This window comes from Apus apus, chromosome 21 (genome assembly GCF_020740795.1).
Source record: "Apus apus isolate bApuApu2 chromosome 21, bApuApu2.pri.cur, whole genome shotgun sequence".
Lineage (NCBI taxonomy): Eukaryota > Metazoa > Chordata > Aves > Apodiformes > Apodidae > Apus > Apus apus.
This window is the reverse complement of record NC_067302.1, coordinates 4,204,668-4,225,618: the sequence shown is the minus strand read 5'-3', so window position 1 is coordinate 4,225,618 and position 20,951 is coordinate 4,204,668. Positions and strand designations below refer to the sequence as shown.

The window sequence follows — 20,951 nt, the reverse complement described above, 5'->3', positions numbered from 1 at the left end:
AGTTGGCTCTGTGGACTCTTTAAAGAGAAAAATACATTGCAATGAAGATGTTGCTGGAACACTGTTGCTCCCTGGCATCATCCTTTTTCTTTTTTTAATGTATAATGCTACCCAGTTGAACATTCTTTTCAGGAAGGGCATTTTGAGTTGACATTGGCTTTTGCTGTCATGGAAATCTGTAGCTACAAACTTCTTTCCTGTCAGCAGGAAGCAGTGAATCAGGATGTCCTACAAATATCAGACTCGTTGGAGATTGGTTGCATGATTCATGTTGGAGCTGACATTTATCCCTGTTACATGGTTGTTGGTTTTTTTTCCCCTCTGCTTTTCCACCTGCCAAAGATTACTTCTTCCAGAGACCAAGGTTGTCATTAATACTGCAGGAGATGAGTTCCTGCTCTGCTCTCACCTTGGGTCATGCTGAGAACTGTGGCTTCCTTCACACGATCTGTGTCAAGCATTAACTGCAACATGGGGGCTCTGCTGAACCCTAAACCTCTCACAGAGAGATTTAACCTTGTAACAGCAGCTCAGCTGACAGGTGGTACTTGTCAGCTTGAAATACTAATTTAAAAAGTTAAAACAGAAAAAGCTATTAGTGGCCTAGGGCCTTCTTTGCTATCAAAGCCCTTGTTCTGGGGCTAAGCCAGACCTGACCAGCTCCGTTGTGGCAGCAGTTCTTGAAAAAATATCGATTTGAACCAAATAGATTCAGCTCCTTTCAGCTGAGATTTACATCTTGGGAAGAAACAACTCCAAACTCAGACAATTCAGTGGAGAAGAGGCCTTGGCCTAAGATGCAAAGCACAAATACACATTCCAGTGTCTCTGTGTGTTCAGCCCTGTAGATATGAGGACAGCTGGAAAGATTAGACAGCCAGAGTGTGGTCTGGGCCTGTCTTTAGCAGGAAGCCAGGCAAACTTCATGTTATCTCAGTGTAAAAGCATTGATCATCCCAGGCTTCCTCACGAGTTTCTTGAACTTTCCATTGACCCTGAAGAGAGTTTTGAGTTTAATGAGGCCTAAAAGTAGGAGAGCCTCTTGGGATCGGTTAGAACTGCTTTGCACAGCAAAACGGGGGAGAAGAAAGCAAAACCAACAAAAACTAGAAATGAAAGTAGCAAAGGAAAGCAGAAGAAGGAGGAAAATTGTGTTGGGATGTTGTGTCTAGAGAGCATTCTTTGGGACCTCTTTCCAAGATGCTGAGCAGTAGAGCACACACTGGTGTGGAGGATGGAAGCCACGCATGAGCAGCCCCGTTACCATGAAGACAGGGGAACAATCCAGGCTCTAACTGTATTTTTCCTTTTTTTCTTTCAGACTCTGGGGGCTGTATTTCAAAATACACTGAGGTTGTCTTTAAGCTTTTTTTTCTTCTTTTTTTTTTGTAATTTTTTTCTTTAATCACCCCCTTAAGGGTGTTGTTTGTGCCTCATTCTGGACACTAATTATGCGGAAATAATTGTCTAATCTTCAGAGATATTGAGCGTGTGATTAAAAGGCAGCCAGCTGAAAGTGGGTGTAGTTGGACTGCTCACTGATTCTTCTCTGCATTATGGAGGTGTTGGTGGCAGCTCCACAGCAAAATCTTGAATTTGAGAGATTTGGCACTTCCAACTGGCTTGAACTAACATCCAGCATCTACTCCAAGGATCTTAGTGGCACCCTCTGTGTTGGCTGGATAATTACACAGAGGATGCAGAGTTGAAACACCAGACTCGAAGCTCCTGACTACAAATATCTTTGAGTCTTCTGGCTGTCTTATCTTTATCCCTCTGTATTTAGCTTTTCCTTAGAAAAATCATAGAATCATATTATGGTTTGGATGGGAAAGGACCTTAAAGATGATCCAGATCCAACCCCCTGCATGGGCAGGGACACCTCCCACCAGCCCAGGCTGCTCCAAGCCCCATCCAACCTGCCCTTCAACACTGCCAGGGATGGAGCAGCCACAGCTTCCCTGGGCAACCTGGGCCAGGCTCTCACCACCCTCACACCCAAGAATTTCCTCCTCATGTCTCGCCTCAATCTCCCTCTTCCAGTTTTAATCCATCCCCCTTGTCCTCTCCCTCCCTGCCCTTGTCCCAAGTCCCTCCCCAGCTTTCCTGGAGCCCCTTTATTCAGAGGACATGAGTAGCTATAAACTGTGTAGCAAAAACCCACTTACATCTTTTTTTTTTTAATACACACCTTTTGCACTCAACTTCTAAAGAGATTAGGCGGGTTCAGAACTGGCTTTGTTGGGTAAGATTTCACATTTAGATCTCAACTGCTTTGTCATATATTTTTTGTGATACTGCTCAAGTTTCTTGCCACCTTCATTATGTATCTCATTGGATATTCATCTGGAATAGTGTTAAGATTTTGACATTCTTCTATTCATCTTCAGGAGATCACCTTTCAAATGGCTCCTGCCACAGAATTTCCTTTTCTATAATTTCTCCAGGTTCTTGTTTCCTTTTTATTTTTTAATCTCTGCTGCCTTTTGGGACAAGAAAAATCTCTTACCTCACTTAATCGATAGTTTAACATCACACAGGACATCAACTTTCAGCCTTGACACTGGTTTCAAGGTTGGATCTGTGTGTTCAGAATATTGCAGTAGGCATGTGTCATTTGAAGACCTTTATACTTCTTAAAAATAGTCTCTTTTAGCTTCTCAGGATTGTTCTTGTCTCTAGGGAGAATTTTTTGGAAGTTCAAGAAAATCCCTCAAGCCTTTGCTTGAAGCATCAGAGTGAAAAAAAAAAAAAGGGAAGGATTTTTTTTTTTACTTACTAAAATTGTTCATCCTTCTGATGTTTTATTCTCAAAAAACCTGCTGCACCCTAACACACTTTATATGCAGCTCCTGAAAGAAAAAAAAGGGGAGGGGGGAAATCCCATCAATGTAGAAAAATGAAGGTGTTTCAAGAGACAATTCTAAAGGCAGAGGTTGTTTCCATGCCAGTTTCAGTGTACCCATAATCTCCTTGCTCTGATACAAACATGCAATTAAGGACACCTGAGTTATGCCTGTTTCTCACCACGGTGCTTTGATTGGAATACGTGATGACACAAGGATATCATTTCTTCACACAGCTGGAGGATGGGAAAGCACAAGGTATGTGATTACTGCAGTGTAGCGTGGTCCAAGGTCACAGCATTCCCAGGGATGGTCTCTGCAGCAGCCTTGAAGTGTCTCTCTCACCTCTTGCTTTCCACATTCCAGTCTATGCTGTGATAATTCAGGAACAAAGAAACTGAGGATCAAGTGTTTTCCTGTACGTGAGAGCAGAGAATCATAGAATCAAAAAATGGTCAGGGATGGAAGGGACCTCATCAAATCCAACCCCCTACTAGAGCAGGATCCCCTAGAGCAGATCCCACAGGAACACATCCCGGTGGGTTGGGAATGTCTCCAGAGAAGGAGTCTCCACAGCCTCCCTGTCCCAGGGCTCTGGTACCCTCACAGTCAAGAAGTTTCTCCTCATGTTGAGGTGGAACTTCCTGTGTTCCAGTTTGTCCCATTGTCCCTTGTCCTATCACAGGGCACCACTGAAAAGAGTCTGGCCCCTCCTTCTTATCTCCCACCCTTCAGATATTTGTAAACATTAATAAGATCCCCTCTCAGTCCTGTCTTCTCCAGACTAAAAAGCCCCAAGTCTCTCAGAGAGCTTTCCTTGATTTCACAGAGGCCTTCTTCAGGCATCTGGAAGTGGAAGTCACCTTCAGGCTTTAAAATTGACACCTTTTGACTAGGCTAGAACATTCCTTCTCTCTTGGCAGGCTGCATCCTGGTTGCTGTGGGAACCAGCATTTTAAATTTCCTGACTTCTGTGTACATCCAAAATTGTAGCTGTGATGTATTCTGTCACTAAGGGAGCTTTGGGGGTTTGCAGGGAATCAGGCCATCAGAAATCACTTCATGTAGCACTTCCTCCCCTCAGAATCACTTTTGATGCTTCTCCAAGGGGCATCTTCATGAGGCTTTTTGGAGACCTGCAATTTTCATTCATCTTAGCGAGTAATCACAGAACAAAGTGGAACAGTCAGAGGTCCTTTAGTCCTGCCTTTCTCAAGCCATCCCAAAGCCACCCCATGTTGGAATGTCACCACAGGCATTCTGTTTCAGTGCTTTAATGTTTGAAAGCTTGTCCTGGTGTCTGACCTCCCTCTCCTGCAGGAAGTCAGGCTGTGACTTCTTGGCCTCTCCCTGTGGATGTGGTGAATCGTTTAGCATCTTATTCTTCACAGCAAAATGTTGCCAAGTTCCCTTTGGTCTTCTCCCCTCAAGGCTGAGCAACCCCAGATCTTTCCAGCTTTAATTGAAGTCACTTTCTGTGGCCTTCTCCTCAGTGCCATTGCTCCCCTTTGAAGTCTCCAGATGAGGAGGTTATGGAGGTTGTGATGCGAGAGGCTGTGGAGTCTCCTTCTCTGGAGACTTTCAAGACCCCCCTGGATGTGTTCCTGTGGGATCTGCTCTGAGGAGTCCTGCTCCAGCAGGGGGGCTGGACTAGATGATCTTCAGAGGCCCCTTGCAACCCCCACCACGCTGTGACTACGAGCCAGATGTTTCTTTCAAGTGGACTCTGTGTCCTGGCTTGGGCTTTCTAGAGTGAGGTGCCAGAGCCCTGAATGTGACACACACTGTGTGCCCATCCTGGGGTGGGGTCTGCTCCAATTTGCAGTGTTCCAGCATTGTTGATTTGAGCTGAATTTCTGCTCTGCTGTCACCTGGATATCATTTTCTACAGAGCTCTGTCTACCCGTTCATTCCTTATGCTTTGTGGTTCCTTGTTCTTCCCTCAGGGTGAAATACATTGTGTGTCCTGATTGAATTGCATTCTGGTTATTTCAGACTGTTTTCCCAATTTGCTAAGATTATTTTGATACCTAATCCTGTCAAGCAACATACTGGAGAGCATTTGGAGTCTTTCAGCCAGGGTTTTGTTGGTGTGACTTAAACAATATAGAAGAGAAGAGCAAGAATATGGACAGATGGTTCCAAGTGATGGAGTTAAATGTGTTCCTGCTCATCAGCTGAGATGTGGTAATGGACCATTTTGCATTCTCCTGACCCATTGCATTCACAAATAAAATATATTCAGATTTTTTCATTGTTGATGATTAGGCCCTTAAGCTCAGTAAGCTGGGTGCTGAGCAGGATGGATTGCTTGCAGGTGTCCAGGCCCAGCACCTCCTGCTCAGTTGCATTCTGAACAGCACAGTTAATCCTATTAGCTTTATATTCAAGCAAAGGGCAGTTTCATTCCTGGATCTCTGAATTCTGCTCTCCCAGCTGGGCTTGTGTTAAGGAGCAGATCATTCCTATGAACACACTCTGGGAGGTGATGTTTCCCTGTCCTGGCTAGAGATAAAACCACGTCAGGGATGAGCAGTTTTATAACCCAAAGTAGAATGCACTGTCTGTTCTGCAAAGCCCCTCCAGAGCATATCTTGTCTGCTGAGGGAAAAAAGCTGCCTAGAGTTACAACTGCAACTCTCTCTTGTGCTGTCACAACACATCTGCCACAGCCACTTTTTGGGACGTGTGTTTGAGAGAAAGAAGGATGACTTCTTCCTGGTTATTGTCACAGAGGCCCTCCTTTGAATTCTAAGATGAATTAGCAGTCTCTGCTCATTAACTGCTACCTGTATCTCTTGGAGTCCATGGGTAATAGTTGCAGGCAGGGTGTGTGTTTGTTTGAATAGGCCTGTTGGGACCCCTCACATTAAATGATGCAAGTCTTTGAGCTGGTATGTGAAGGAGCAATAAATAGTATATAATCAGATTACCCTTAACCAGTCTAAAATGAGTTTCAAACATGCAGAAGAGGAGAAACCAGCTGTATTTTGCCCCACCAGCATTGCTGCTCTTGTCTTCTGCTTTAGCCTTCTTGAACGGTTCCTCCCAGAATTCCTCCTTGCTTGTCAGATGACCCATCTTGCCCAGAAGTAATCACCTCTGTGGCACTGACATTGGAGCCCTGTTGCCCAAACAAAGGAGAAAACCTCTATCCCAGAGGAGCATTTGAACGATGATTGCTTTCAATTTTCTGCTGAGCTCTCCATAGCTGTCCCAGTCTGCCTGCTCCAGAGCCTGTGTCATGGGAGAAGGATTGGATACACCTGGAGAGTGGATTTGCAGTATCTGTCCTGTATCAAGGATTGTGTTCCTGGGACTTCAATCAAACTGCTTCCCCCTCTGTGACATTTTCAAATAGGAAGAGTTTGATTTGAGGTCTGGGAGGTTTGGAGTCATGCAGTGGTGGGGCAGTGCCTGTGCTGGAGGTTGCTGAGTGGTGAAGGATGGTCAGAGAAACTGGGGAAAAGAGGATTAAACCATGGAGCTGCTGCCAGGTATTAAACACTTCAGAGTCAGTTGGCAGTAGGTGCTTATCATATATCTTGTCTTCCCTTCCACTGAAGGAAGTAACTATCTGAGGGGCTGTTACTGTGACAAGCATTTCATTTTTATGCTGAACACCCTTCTTTTTATTTTCCACTGCATAACAAGAATATTGCTAACCTGCTCCCACCAGCCTGCTCTCCCCCAGACAGTCTACTTTGCCACATTCCTAAATGAGCATGAGCTCCCTTTTGCTTTCTCTCACCCATCACTAGTTCAGGGGAGAGCTGCCACTGCTAGTTCAGTTTGAATGATAGACTTAATTCTTCAGGGGAAATTGGTATTTGAAAAACATGAGTGGTTTGTAATCCAAAAAAAGCTATTTCTTTCCCAGCTGGAACACATTCTGTATTAAATTTGATCATAGCAACCTAAAAGCCAACACTTCAAGATGCTTCTCAGTGATGCCAGATTTACCTAGAAACTGTGCAGCACCGATGATGCTCACAGCCCTTGTGAGGTGCAGGTGGAGCAGTGATTCATTGTCACTTCCCCTGAACTCAGAAGATCACTCCTGCTGACAATGACAAACAGACTGCCCTGGTGAGACCTCCACTGGAGAACTGTGTGCAGTTCTGGGCTCCCCAGTTTAAGCAGGATGGGGAACCACTGGAGAGAGTCCAGTACAGGCCAGTGAGATGATGAAGGGTCTGGAGCATCTGCCTGTGAGGAGAGGCTGGGAGAGCTGGGGCTGCTCAGCTGGAGAGGAGGAGACTGAGGGGGGATCTCATCAAGGCTGATGAATATCTACAGGGGGTGTCAGGAGGATGGGCCAGATTCTTCTCTGTGGTGCCCAGTGACAGGACAAGGGGCAGTGGGAACAAACTGGAGCACAGGAAGTTGAACCTAAATATAAGAAAATACTTCTTGGCTCTGAGGGTACCAGACACCTGGGACAGGCTGCCCAGGGAGGCTGTGGAGTCTCCATCCCTGGAGACATTCCAAACCCACCTGGATCCTGTGGGATCTGCTCTAGGGGATCCTGCTCTAGCAGGGGGCTGGACTAGGTGGTCTCCAGAGTTCCCTTCCAACCCCACCACTCTGTGATTCTGTCTTGTGAGCCACATGTTTGGGTGGTCCCTGTAGTGCCAGTCTTTAAAACCCCTTGTCTTTAGGTGGGAGGTGGGTCACCCTTGTTTGTCTCTTTCAGGGTGGTGTTACCTTTTAGTGTCTTCACATGGTCTGATAGACCACAGGCTCTGCTTCTTCCCAGCCACATGCTCCAGGATTAGTTGCCCTCCTGTTTCTAAGCACCTTTTCAGGGAATGATCAGCACTGTGACCTTTACTTAATTGGGGCAAGTGTGACGTTATCCACCCTCCAGTATACAGGACTATGTTGGAGTTAATTTAGGTTTGAAGCTTATAGAGTGGCAGCAGCCTTGGCATTGCCTTGCATCTAGTGCAGGGATTTCTCATGGATCCACTAAGTATTTCTTCCAGAACTGCAAAAAAAAATTAGCATCTCTGGGATCAGGTAACTGATGGCTGAAGGGATGAGTAACCAGTTAGTAGCTTGCAAAGCAGGGACATCACTCTGTCAGCTGCCAGACCTAAATCTTTCAGGAATCATAAAATGGAAGAGATCAGGCATGTAAACATAAACTGAAATCAAGGGTGATTTGTTTCTTGAGGTGATGGGATCTGTGGGACCTTGGCTTCTGTGGGGTGGAGAGTACTTGGGGAGTAGCTTTTGACCAGTATCTAGAGAGGAGAGAGAGCAAGATTAATAAGAAGATGGGAGAACAACCTTGAGTATGAAGTGGTTTATGATGAAGTCTCTGAAGTGTGGGTGCAGTTGTTTATTTGGAAAGCAAAGAAAAATGAGGTTGCTCAAAAGGTAATGGACTTCTTTCTTTTTTCTTTTTTTTTAAGTCTGCAGGAGAATGTGCTGATAAGAAAAGAAATAGATCTTTTCTAATTCTTGGACTACTTTTTTGTCCCTTTTATCTCTCTCTACTGCTACCTTGTTGTTCAGATGTAATTTGTTTAGTTTACCTTAAATAAAGGGAATAAAGTTACTCTGGGTTACAGCTGTCAGGTTCACAGACAAAAACCTCAAGAAATAAGACCCAGTGGCAAGGCTGGAACTCAGGTCTGGTGGCTTTTCAGGCTTCATCTGCTGGATGTAGATGCCATTCACAGGCAGCTGAAGGACCAGGTTGTAATGAAACAATTGTGAAGACTTAACTGAGAAATTGTCTTTCTTCCTGGAAAAGCCTGCAGCCTGTTTCCTACTTTCATTTGGATTTTCTATTTAATTTGTGTCAGCTGAACAAATAGTACCAGCCTTGTCCTTGCTCATTGAGAACTGGCTTGATCCTACTTGTAATGTGACCAGATTGTCTTTCTACTTGAGATTATCTTCTGAAACTGGAGGGTATCTTCCAGTACTCATACCTAGGGCCAGGTTTCTGTGCTAGAGGACAAATATGAAAGGAAAAGTAAACTGGTGGGAGTGGTTTTGTATGGCCAGTAGTGCCATTCCAGAGGGAAGGTGACTGGCTAGTGCAAGGTGCTCAGGATAAATGGAGATGGAGACACTGAGCCAGCAGCTGAGGAGGGAGCAGGGCAGTACACAAGGGGCTCTTTGCTCAGTGTCAGAGCAGGTTGGTCTATTGACTCTTGTCTCTTTTCTTACTCTACCTGGTACTGAGTAGAGCAGGCTTAAACTTGGGTCAGCACTTTCTCTGAATGTGGATTTTTAAATCTTCCTCTAATCAGCATGTTATCTTTATTTAAATTCTTTTTAAACTTGGAGGAAAATGCCTCCTGCTTTTTTGCTGGCAGGAGAAACTAAGGCCCAGAGCAAGCAGACAGCTCTGGCCTGAGCCCAGATCCTATCTCAGGAGTTCCAGGCTCCCAACTACTCCTTCTGCCTGACCCAGAGCACTCTGCAGACTGGCAAATCTTTGCTGCAAAGCAGATTTTTCAAAAAACTGTGCAGTGATTTTTCCCAGTTTACTCTGTTGCCAAGATAATCCTGAGCTGTGTCAAAAGTCTCTGTGCAGATTCCCCCCCTGAATTTGACCATGTGCCACCAGCCAGGACCTGCCTGCTGCTGTGGTCTCAGCCCAGCTCCCAGGCTTCTCACACAAAGCCCTGGATAAATGTCAGAAGTTCAGTCTCCAAGTGTTATCAATGGGAAAAGGAACAAGAAGAGCAAAGATGGACCCTTTTCAAACTCCTGTTTTAACAAGGCACTGATTTTAATCCAAGCCAGTTCAATCTTTTGAAGCCTTCAGAACCAGCATAACCAGAAGGGATCTTGGTGCTTTCACTTCTTCTCTTGCCCCACGTCGCCTGCACCCCAAGAGGTGAAGATAAATATCACTAACAACTGGAGTCTTTTGTGCCTCAACAGTTAACAAGTTCATCGTGTTTCATAGAACCTGCATCCCAATTTTTATTCCAAACAACATTTCAGCACTAATTTTTGTTTTGACAAATACGATTTGACATAAGAACAGTGGGAGTCAAGACCTTTCATTTTTGATCTAGGTTTACATTGCCCTGATCTAAATTCCTCCCCCTTTCATTCTTGCCTTTCAATTGTAAATTTGGTTATTAAAGTTAGCAAAAAAGCTATTTCAAACTCACTGTTCTGTAGCATTTAAGCAGTCCTGCTATATGCAAGATTAAGTATGATAGCTTCCTAATGACTTGTGCTGTTCATGTGAAGCTTTGGCAGGATGCATTACTGTACAGATTTTTCAGATGGCTTTGTTGAAAATGAAGCTTTTGGTTTCTATTCAATGAGAAACTTGGTAAAGGATTGTTTGCCATGTGGCAGGACCAGGCGCCCTGGGTCTTGTCTCCATGACGTTAGAGATGATATTTCTTAACCTCTTTACTTGCTCCAGTGCTTGGGCAGTGCCTGCTGAATAGGTGTATTGGTGGAGTGAGTTTGGGCTTCCATCTATCTCTGTGGCAGGCAATTCATAACAGCAGTGTAACAGCAACAGCAGGGGGACATGGCTCCCTCAAAACAGGTGAGATGGCACAAAGAAGAATTTTGTTCAAGCTGAACTGACATCAGGGTGATAGTGCTGAAAAGCTGGGGAAGAGACTTCCATCTCCTGCTGCTTAGGAATCTCTGCACCATTTCCAGCCTTGCAGGGGTAGAGCATCTAGGCATACACTGAATGACATCCTTATTGTTTGCACCTGGGGAGCAAAGCTGGTGAGAGTTGAGAGGAGGGCTGCCTCTCTGGGATTTATGCACCATTTTGGCTTTGCAGAATCCCAGAATTGTCACGGTTGGCAGGGACCTCTAGAGATCATCTAGTCCAACTCCCCAACTGAAGCAGGATCATCTGGAGCACATTCCCCAGGGCTGCATCCAAGGGGGTCTGAGTATCTCCCGAGAAGGGGACTCCACAGCTCCCTGGGCAGCCTGTCCCAGGGCTCTGTCACCCTCAGAGTAAAGGAGTTTTTTCTCATGTTGAGATGGAACTTCCCATGTTCCAGCTTGTGCTTTGCAGCAGGGCAGCTGCACCCCAGATCACAGCCCTGCGAGGCATCCTGCTTAGGGGCTCCCCAGACACAGGGTGTCTGTGAGGGTTAGACCAAGCCCTTGGTAAAAGGCATTTTCCTTCCTGAGGAAGAGGGCTAGTAAAGACCCCACTCTTAGCTACTCATCTGCTGAAGCATCACTGCTCCAGCTATTCTGAAGACTCTCAAGGGATAGACTTGCAGCTGGAAGCCCTTCAAGTCTCGTATCTGGCCTGTAATACTCCAAATGGGCTATTTTCGGAAGAGGGGAGTGAGGGAAGGCAATTCTGTCTGTCCCTCCCATCACAGCTGCTCCACCTTGTCTAGAAAATCTAACATTTGCTGAGCTCTGGAGGCTGAATATGTCCTGGGGTCAGGCTACTACTTTAGCCACTGGGAGAAGCAGGGACTGTGCACCAGGTCTGGTGGCAAAAGGACTTGCACAGGTAGATCCCCAGCCTGTAAATGCCTCACCCCAAGGAACTATTTCACTTTGGCCAGAATTGCTTCCTAGAACCCGAATAACTTCCAACACAAAACAAAGAACAAGCAACACAAACCTGATTTTTGACACCTTTTGATCCCCAAAAGTGCAACTGAAAAGTGATACCCAACAGGGAGCAGAGCTGGTTGGGCTTTGGAGGAACAGAGCTGGAAAAGTCAAAAGGAAGAGGGAGGGCTTGGGTCACCTGTTTGAGCATGCGAGGGTGTTTTGTGAGATTCTGGAGACTGGTTCTGAAATGCAAGCTGCTGTTCTGGCTGTCCCTTCTCTCTGGGCCTGTTAGTCTGCTTCCTGCTTAAGATAAACCCTCTGAGGTAGGATGAAGGTAAATGAGTCGTGCTTCGTGAGTCACTCTGTTGCTTAACTATTGTCTCTTGTCTTGTCAGTGAGTCACTGACACCTTATTAGAGCAGCTGACAGACCCCAGGCCCTGTTCCCACTGGAAAGAGTGCGATGGGGCTTTGTTTGGATGGCAGCTGGAAAGATGGCACGAGGCTTGGGCTCCGTGGCCCAGAAGGCTGATAGATTTCCTCTGTTCCAGGCGACACGTTAGCAGTTTCAGCTGGGAAGACAAACCATGTTCTAAGCAAAGCAAAAAACAATATTTCTGGTGCCAAGGGAACATACTGAAAATATCCCGGATGCTCTTGCAAGTGCTCTGCAGCTGCTTTGGTTTTCATTTGTCTTTCTTCACAGTCTGGTTCTGTCCCTTTTCCCTTTCCTAATGTTTGTCCTTTCCTCCAGTCCCTGGTGGCTCCTCAGTCGTGTTCTTGTTGTTAAGAGGAATCTACCCAGTACTTGCATCTCAGCTTGCTGTTGTCTGCCTGCAGGGTGCAGAGGGTGGAGGCAGAGGTTCTTTCAAGCTGAAGGCTTTGACCTTGGCTGCAAGAAGCTGGATGAAAAGTTGTGGCTTTCTCTGATGTGCCTGTCTTCTGTTCTGTGTAGCTCCCACAGAGACTGGAGGAGAGCTAAACCTAGGATAGTGTCACAATCTCCTGATAAGGCAATTCTTTGGTGTGAAGACACTGGGTTTTGCTCACTAGGTCATCTTACTTCCTAAAAAAAACAAACAAACCAAGGAATCCTGCCTTCTGGGCCCTTTCTAACAGGAGAGCTCAGCTGTGCTGTGTGAGCAATGCCTGGATCAATGTTCAGCCATCCCCTGTTGTTAACATGAGAAGATGCAAAGTGTTCACATCAGTTGAATTTCACATGTGGAACTGGTGGCTCAGGAAAGGTTCAGCAAGTCAGACATAAACTCTTATTACTGCTGATCAAATGTGCAGTTTCTGTTGTGTGCCTGATGCTGGTATGTTTGATTGGCCTGTTTCTGCCTAAATTGGTGGGTTTGATTTGCAGATAATGGCTAGCTACAAGGAAGTTCACAGATGCAGCAGCAGTTGTGATTGTTACCACAGTTACACCTAGTCCCAGCTTGGTGCTTTGCAGTGCTTTTCAAGCCTTAATTAGCCTTTACATGTTTGGCAGGTGGTAGGGTAGATATTCTCCACCTTTGATCAGCCCTCATGGCCTCCCTTCAAACTACACAGCAAGAAAGCTGTTCCCTTTTCTCCTCCAGACACTGGCTTGCTGGGATGCTGAAGGAGAGCAGGGCTATGGGACACGTGCAAAGAGGTGTCTCCTGTGCCTCTGTCCCATCTGTGACCTGTAGGTTCCCCACTTCCCTGACTCACAGCTTTCCACCCTGGGCAATCCTCAGTTTGTGATCAGGACCACACATCTGTCAATCCTTGGCCATAGTCCGTGGGCTCAGGGTCAATACAGATCCTTCTGCTTGGGTCAGAGGACCCCAGGCTGTGGTGGCAGCTCTTTTTTCCTGCCCCGTGATCTGTGGTGGGGTCAGAGGGAGCTGCAGGAGCCTGGCAGGCTTTTGTCCCTCTGAGTTTCTTTGGTTGTTGAGATTGGCACGTGTCTTCCAAAGTGTTCTCTCTCTGGCCCATTAGCACCTTAAACCTCCTAATAAGCCTTTGGAGTTTTTTGTCTTATAAACCCTGGCTGCAAGTGGCTTTACTGAAACTCTGAGCTAGCAGGCAGCAGGGAGGAGCCAGGATAAGCCCTTCTATCCAGATTATCTGTCCCAGCCTAGAACGAGCTGCTAGGGGCTTTATCCATGGCTTTTAGAGACAGCACTACAATTAATTCCCATCAGGGCCCTTCTGAGACTGCACTGCTTGAATGGCCTTGTTTGCCCAGCCGGGCATTGAAGCCCGTTCCTGCTCTGGGGTACAGGGTGTGTGCAATGTCCTCTGCTCTCCAGGGAGTGCTCCCTTCAGCACCTTGCACAGGCATCGTGTGCATTCATGGACCCTTTGTTAGTGGTTTCTGTGGCAGTGCTCACAAGCCCGTGGGGGGATGATCCTTCCTCTGGGTGGGTGGAAGTAGGAACAGAGCAGCCTTGTTGCCTCCATGGATGTCTCCATTCTTCGCAGGCACAAAGGAGCAAATACACTTGTGGCTCGGGACAGGGTGGCACAGGCTCCTTCAGCTCAAGAAGAGATGAACCTTTGTATTGCTTGCCATGAGCTGTTGCTGCTGTGCTGCTGTTCTCAGATGAAACCTCAGGCAGAGGCCCTGGCACTTGTTGTCACATGAGCTGCCGTGAAGTCCTTCAGTTAGAAATGCCCCTAGACAAGCATCCTGAGGTCCCGGTTCTTCCCAGTGGAGGGTTCCTCTTTCCCATTCAGAATGGCCATGGACTCTCACGGGCAGTGTAGGAGCTGCTGTGGATCCCAGAGCTGTGTCCAACAGACACACCTTCCCTTTTGGCTGTCACCGAAGTGACCTTGCCTCTCCTCAGCAAGGGGTATCTCCACTCCAAGACAGTTTTGCAGCAGGATGGGAGGAGCTTTTCGTAGCACACAAGGCCTTAGATTGTGGAGACAGGCAGAAGCTTGGACAAGGAGTCCTGCTCAAAAGTCAGCACGACCATTTCTGGGTACCAGCAGAAGGTTTCTTTGGAAGGTTTCTTGGTTTCTACTTTCAACCCCCCCAAGAGGTACAATAAGGCTGAAACCAGTAATTTAGAGAGGGGAGTGTTAGCAGGAGTCAAAAGTGACAGAGTGGATTTTGATTCCTTTTCCTTTTGAAGCTGCTTCCCCTTTGATATATCCCTCACATTATAACGTGTAGATGTGGAAAGGTGATTATTTTTTAGCATCGCTCAAGATAAGCAGCATGTCAAGCAAATATCACCCTCTTTGCCAAGGGGTGCATATATATTGTAATAAACGTGCACGGGGACGTGCAGAACCATCTTCTGACAGCTGAGTCTAATCAGAGCCATTGGACATTGTATCTCAAGCTCTGTCATGACCTGATGAAGCAAAGTCTGTCAGGAAGATGCTCGTGTAGCAAAGGAGTAACATGCCAGTGTGCACAGGGGGGTCAGGGCTCTTCTTAGATGTCCCCTCTGTCCTGGCAAGTGAGAGAGACACGGCAGCAAAGTCCTGATGCCTGGTTCACTCTCTGCATGGTTGTGGAGGGGAAGAAGGTTCATTTTCACCCTGCTCAGGAGGCAGCTGAAGCTGAGATGGTAGCTCATGGTATCACCACAGACGTTGTCAGCTGCAGGAACAGGAAGTCATCCCTGCATTTTGCAGCTGCTTCAAAGCTGGGAGAGAAGAAAGGAAACATCGACAAGACCCTTGTACAGAACACACAGCCCAAGATTCTTCAGACACAGAGTGTTTAGGGGAATGTTTAAAACCAGTGTTTAAAATGACACAAAGACAAACCAGAAGGGAAGCAAGGTTTGCATGGTCAAATACAGGGCAGAAAGCTGAGCAACTTGAGCAAGGCTTCAACCAAGATCTGAGCAGGTTCCTAATCCCCCGTGCAATTCATGTATTTAAAGGCCTTACTAGCTGAAAACATGAAAGGCTCTGTCAAATCAAGCTGTATTTTTCACTTCAATTAATCATCCCCAGAAAATTGTAACTTTATTGTCTCTTTGTGTTCAGTTTGAGCAAATCCAACTTTTCTCATTGTCTCTCTGCAGATTATGAAAGGCTTTGTGGATTATATCATCAAATTAAATCGAGCTTGTTAGTGTGACTCTCAGAATATCACACTAATTGGCTGTGCCTCAGGCAGCAGTGCTCTTCCTTCTCTTTTTAAAATGTTTTTCCTGCCTTGGTGTTGCTCTGAGCTGGTGTGTCTCTCCTTGCTAATAGGAAAGTGTATAAAAATCACATAATCGTTAATATCGAAGAATCATTAAGGTTGATAAAAGCAGCTCTGGCTGCAATGTTGTTGTTTTTCATGGTCGCTGCTTCTGGAAAACATGCCCATGCAAACATCAGCTCAGCTGGTTTTTAGGAGCCACCAGTTGATCTAGTGGCTGTTTGACTCCATCTATTGCACTCCCGGAGATGGCTCCAGTTAGATGATCATTTCACAAGCCTGCAGGAATAAATGGATTTCTAGAAGCTGCCTCTGCTGCCTTCATCCCTTCATCCCCCTGTTTCCCATGCAGGCAGCATCCAAAAGGCAGCAATCTGTAGTTGAGCAGTAAAGTCTTGGTTGGGTTTTTATTAAAGCAATGATGTGCTGACTGGCTGAAAAGTGTCAAAACTGCAATCTTGTAACATCAACAAAATAAGGCAGGATGCTTTTCTTCCTGGAGAGGAATGCTGAGAGCATAAATGAGCCCAGCATGAAAGTGGTGGATCTGAGCATTTCTCCCCTGGGGAAAAAGGTTTGATGTATGTCAGGCTGGGTCACTTTTTTCCTTAATAAGAAAAGACCAAAGTCTTAAGGTTCATGACACATGACCCACCTTTGCCTTCCTCTCCCCTCTGCAGTAGTTCCTTGACAGTGCATCCAGCTGGGTTTTCCTCTTTTAAGCAGAACTAGAAGTGAAGAAATACTGAAGGTATTACAAAAGCCAATCTGAGTATGCCATGAAAGGCTGGGAAAGCTTAGGGAAATGTGGGGTGGTATCTTAAAGCCTGTTAGTGAGAAGAAGGAACTGACCTGAGTCACATAGAAATATGTCTCGAAAAGCCCAGGGACTAAGCAGTGCCTGTGGGGCTTTGTGGTCACCCTGGAAAGGGAGCTGATAGGGACAGAGCTGGTACAAGCAGCTTCTCCAGCAGAAACAAAAACTGAACCTCATCCAAGTGTTGTTGCTGCCAGAGCCTCCAAGAGGTCTGGCTGTCAGGGGGTGGGCAGGAATGTGGCTGCAGTGGAGCAGTGTGTGTGTGTGGGCCTGCACGTGCAGCTGGCTGGGGCAGGGACAGCAGGGACAGGGGCAGCTTCCTGCCTGTGTCCCTGCTGAGCTACATCCGCAGAGACCGATGATGATTCCAAACTGGAATCCTCCACGTGAGGATTTGTGTTTGCTGAGTTACCCAAGAAAGCAGCAGCCTTTGTAATTTAAGCACAAAGGGGTCTGAGTCACAGTGTGCTTCATACCCTTTGCTCTCCCATGTTAAGGATGCATTTAGGGAACTCTAACAGAAATGAAACTCCAGCACTGAGCTGTTCCAAACCCAGGGTCCTTAATACCTCCAGTTTCATTTAATCTCAACTGCTACAAGACTGTCTGTCTATGCATCCTGTGTGGTTTTCTTGGCATGGCATCCATGTCATTCTCTCTTACTGGAAGTTCTCCTTTTGCAGAACATTGTCGTCTGCTGGAGAGTGGTGAGCATGCTCACAGGGACTGCTTAGTTAGCCAAGGGAAGGGAGATGCCCCCAAAGTCATCCATGAAGATGGATGTTTGACATCCATCAAGGTTAGTTTCTGGTCTCTCTGCTGCCAGGTGAGGCTGTGTTTTGTATATATGCTGGTAGTGGAAAACCCTGGGTCATGACATGGTGCAAAAGGACTTTGTGCTTCAGATAACAAACACTACATCAGGTCAGAATTATCAAAGTGCTGTCTTGGATGCTCTTGCACAATAGAAATAGAATTCTCTTCCCTCACTTAGAAGAGCTTTTATGCTTTTAACTGAGTTAGAAAGAGGCTTAATTTAGGTTTACAGTTGAAGAAAGATTAGGAGTTGAATTGCCTAACCCCTTTGGCCAAGACAGGAACTGGAAAACAAGGCCAAGACTTGTAGTCGTGACTGGTGGCTTGAAGTGTGGACCTTGAGCTGTTCCTTGTGGGTATTTTTTGCTGAAGTGTCAAGCCTTTCAAAGTTGAGGCTCTTCAAAGCAACCCTCTTTGGGTAGCAGAGCTCACTAGTCCTGTTAGAAGATCTCAGCCTAGACCACGGCCAGTCTGGATTCCATCCAGACATCCCCAGTACTGGGACTGGAAGCTGCTGCCTGTCCCAGCTCCTGCAGACTGATTCAGAGCTGAAGAAGGTTGCATGAGTGGCACTTCATGATGCTGTTCTCTTTGCAATGCAGGAGGCCTTCGAGGAGCTACAGTGGTAGATGCCTTAGATACTCTGTACATCATGGAACTCGAGGAGGAATTCCAAGAAGCAAAGAAGTGGGTGGAGAAGAGCTTTGACTTGAATGTGGTGAGTCAGTTACTGGGCATGCCTCTCTGGGCCCCAGAAACTCTGTGTGTTTGGCCAATTTTGATCTGTCTTCTCTAAGAATACAATATTGAGGCAGGATCTATGAAATCTGTGGGGGAAGAAACCACCCAGCTCTGATTTGTTTATTTTTTAATAGTTTTTTTTAAGGCCAAAGCCCCTGTGATAGTTCACCCCATCTCCTGCCTATATGTGGCCCAAGGTTCCAGCCAGAGGCCACCACCAGATCAGTCCTGTGGTGTCTGACTGCAAATGAGATTCAGTGTTTAATGTCTTTTGTGTTTTGGTCTGGGTTATAAAAACAGCTTTTATTATTAGGGACTACAAGGAAGTTTTGTTCATCAAAGAGCAAGTTCTGCTTCATCTCAGTTCAATGCCTGCCTGTGATAAAATAAATTTTACTTTCTACATGGTAGAGATTGAAAAGGCTGATCTCCTTGGCTGGGCCTTTCTTTGGGATGGCATTCCTGGGACTTGTGCAGTGGGACCTTGCAGAGAAGTGGGAGCACACAGGGAGCCTGGATGAGGAAGGAAGGGCATCATATCAAAGCCTGGCCACGGATGCTCCCTCTCTGTGGCCCCTGAAGCTTTCTCAGCCACTTCTCAGAGCTGGTATTAGACTTGCTGGGACTCTGAGTGCAACACAAGCCTTTCTGTGCCATCAAATGAAGGATCCTGGCTGTATCTCCCTTTGTGGCCGGGACCCCTTGCCATGGCTCTGATTGTTGGTCTCCAACCCAGCTCTTTTCTTTATCATGGGAGAGCTGATGGGATCACATCCGTGGCGGATGCTGAATGTTAAAACTGGAAAGCAGTTCAACCTTGTATTTTTTTAATGCCAGCCTAGTTGTCTGTTGTGAAAAAATTGTTCCTCCCATGGGGACAATGCTTGCAGCTGCCTTTACAGAAAAGCATCATTTGGGAGGGCATGACTGGCGTTCATGTATTCATAAAGGGAAGACCACATCTGATAAATTTGGTGGGTGCTCTCAGTGCATTGATGAATCAATAAACAAGGGACAGAATCAACTGGGAGATAATTTATCTGGATTTCATAAAAGCTTTTAATCTTGGCCTGCAGAATAGATTGATCTGTAATGACAAGAATGAATGCTATGGATTGATCAGTGGAGTCAGAAAGCACAGCAGAGGGAGGGAAAGAGGGAAATTAATTAAAAATTGGCTCTATACAAGGAGCTCTAACAGTCCAGAAAAGTCAGGCAGGGTCTCCAAGGGCCACAAACTCTGAAACTGGGTGCCATGATCTGCCTGATGCAATTTCAGTCATCATCTCAAGGAAGAACTTGCTATGATTTATAACCTGCAGGTATTGGGAAAGGACAGGCTAGTGCAGAGGTTCACGTGCCCCTTTGCTTTGCCTTCCTCACTCAAAGTGCTGTGCTGGTGGAAGATCTTTCTGGTGTTTGGCTTGATGCATTTGTGTGAGGGCAGGAGTAATTTCTCATGCAGACTCAAGGGCCAGGAGCATGTATTTTTTAAAGGCACATTTTGACTGCAATCGTTCTGACATTTGCTGATCAGCAGCTGAGTAGGTAGAGCAAAACTTGTTCCAGGTGAGTGGGTCCTTGAGTGATTCAGTGAACTGTGTCTGCTGTCTGGGGAGAGGCACGTGGACATCAGGCTGCTGGTCTCTCTGTAAGCCTTCCCTTGACAGGTGCCCTGTGGGTTGTGGTCCTCTCAGAGCCTGCAGACCAGGGTGAGTCCTTGGATGACAGAGATTCGTGGAAGAAATTCTTCCCTGTGAGGGTGGTGAGACCCTGGCTCAGGTTGCCCAGGGAAGCTGTGGCTGCCCCATCCCTGGCAGTGTTGAAGGGCAGGTTGGATGGGGCTTGGAGCAGCCTGGGCTGGTGGGAGGTGTCCCTGCCCATGCAGGGGGTTGGAACTGGGTGATCTTTAAGGTCCCTTCCAACCCAAACTATCCCATGATTTTATGACAGAAAATACCCACCTAAGGCAGGAAGTGCTTTGCATCCATCCAGTGCAGTGCCTTCTTCACAAGAAAGTGAAGACAGTCATTTTTCCATGTGCCTGTACCATTTTCTCTGTAAATAAAAACTTTCAAGGGGCAGACTTTTTTTCCCCTAAACTAACTCACAGCTTTTTGCAAGGCATCACCCAAGACAGGGTTGGATGGATGGATGGATGGACAATACATCTGCCCTCACTGATTTACATCTTTTCAGCTGGTGATAAATGGGCAGTTTGGGTGTTTCTCCTCCCTTCAGGCTCCACCTGTCACTGTAGAGCAAATAAAGTGCTGTGAGATCTTGGACAAAAAAGCTGTGTTACACTGTGGGTGAGGACTGAGAGACTGAAGTATCTGCCTACAATCTGTTCCCCTCAGCTGCCATTTGTGCCTGCAGACTTTGCAGTCAGGAATATTCTATCTTTATGTATTTCCAGAACGGGGAAGCGTCCTTGTTTGAGGTGAACATCCGCTACATTGGAGGACTGTTGGCCACCTACTACTTGACTGGAGAAGAGGTTTGTTTCAGCAGCTCTGACTGACACAGTCACCGACAATGAACTCAAAGGGTTCTCCAGCAGCTTTTCTCTGAGCATCAGATAATCCCTCCATAACAACAGGCTAAACCTATCATTTTTATGAATATCAAAATGGCACTAATGTTCTTTTAATTAAGTCTCGCATAATTACCTTGCACACACCATGCATGGCTCGTTTGCAAAGATCTTTTCTCCTGTGGGCAATTCTAGCAAGACATATTTTTGGTTGGAGACATTGCTCCCCAGTGAAATGCCATTTGCAGTGATCTTTGTACTTGTTCCTTTATATTCCAAACACAGGCAAGATTTCCTCAAACATCATTCCAGATTCTGCCTCGGAGTAAGGAGGGCAACTGGTCAGTGGCAAGTGCTCCACACCCTACCTGAACAGTCTCTCTGTATTTTTAAGATAAAGTGCCCTGGGGTGCAGAGAAGGAGGGTGACAAACTGCCAGGATGGGTACCTGCATCCTGCCAACTCATGTGACAAAGTGTTACAGCTCTGGCTTCCGCTTTGGTTCTTCTCT

General features: G+C 46.3%; 1 protein-coding gene across 4 annotated transcripts in view; it reads left to right on the top strand.

The window, feature by feature from the left end:
* MAN1C1 (mannosidase alpha class 1C member 1) overlaps positions 1–20,951 on the top strand; it is a 67,321-nt gene that overhangs the window by 27,161 nt on the left and 19,209 nt on the right. For all 4 annotated transcript variants that reach the window (XM_051638299.1, XM_051638298.1, XM_051638296.1 and 1 more), the window contains exons 4-5: positions 17,766–17,881; positions 20,324–20,404. In XM_051638299.1, coding sequence (XP_051494259.1) covers positions 17,766–17,881; positions 20,324–20,404 — 197 coding nt within the window. The remainder of the gene's footprint in view (positions 1–17,765; positions 17,882–20,323; positions 20,405–20,951) is intronic.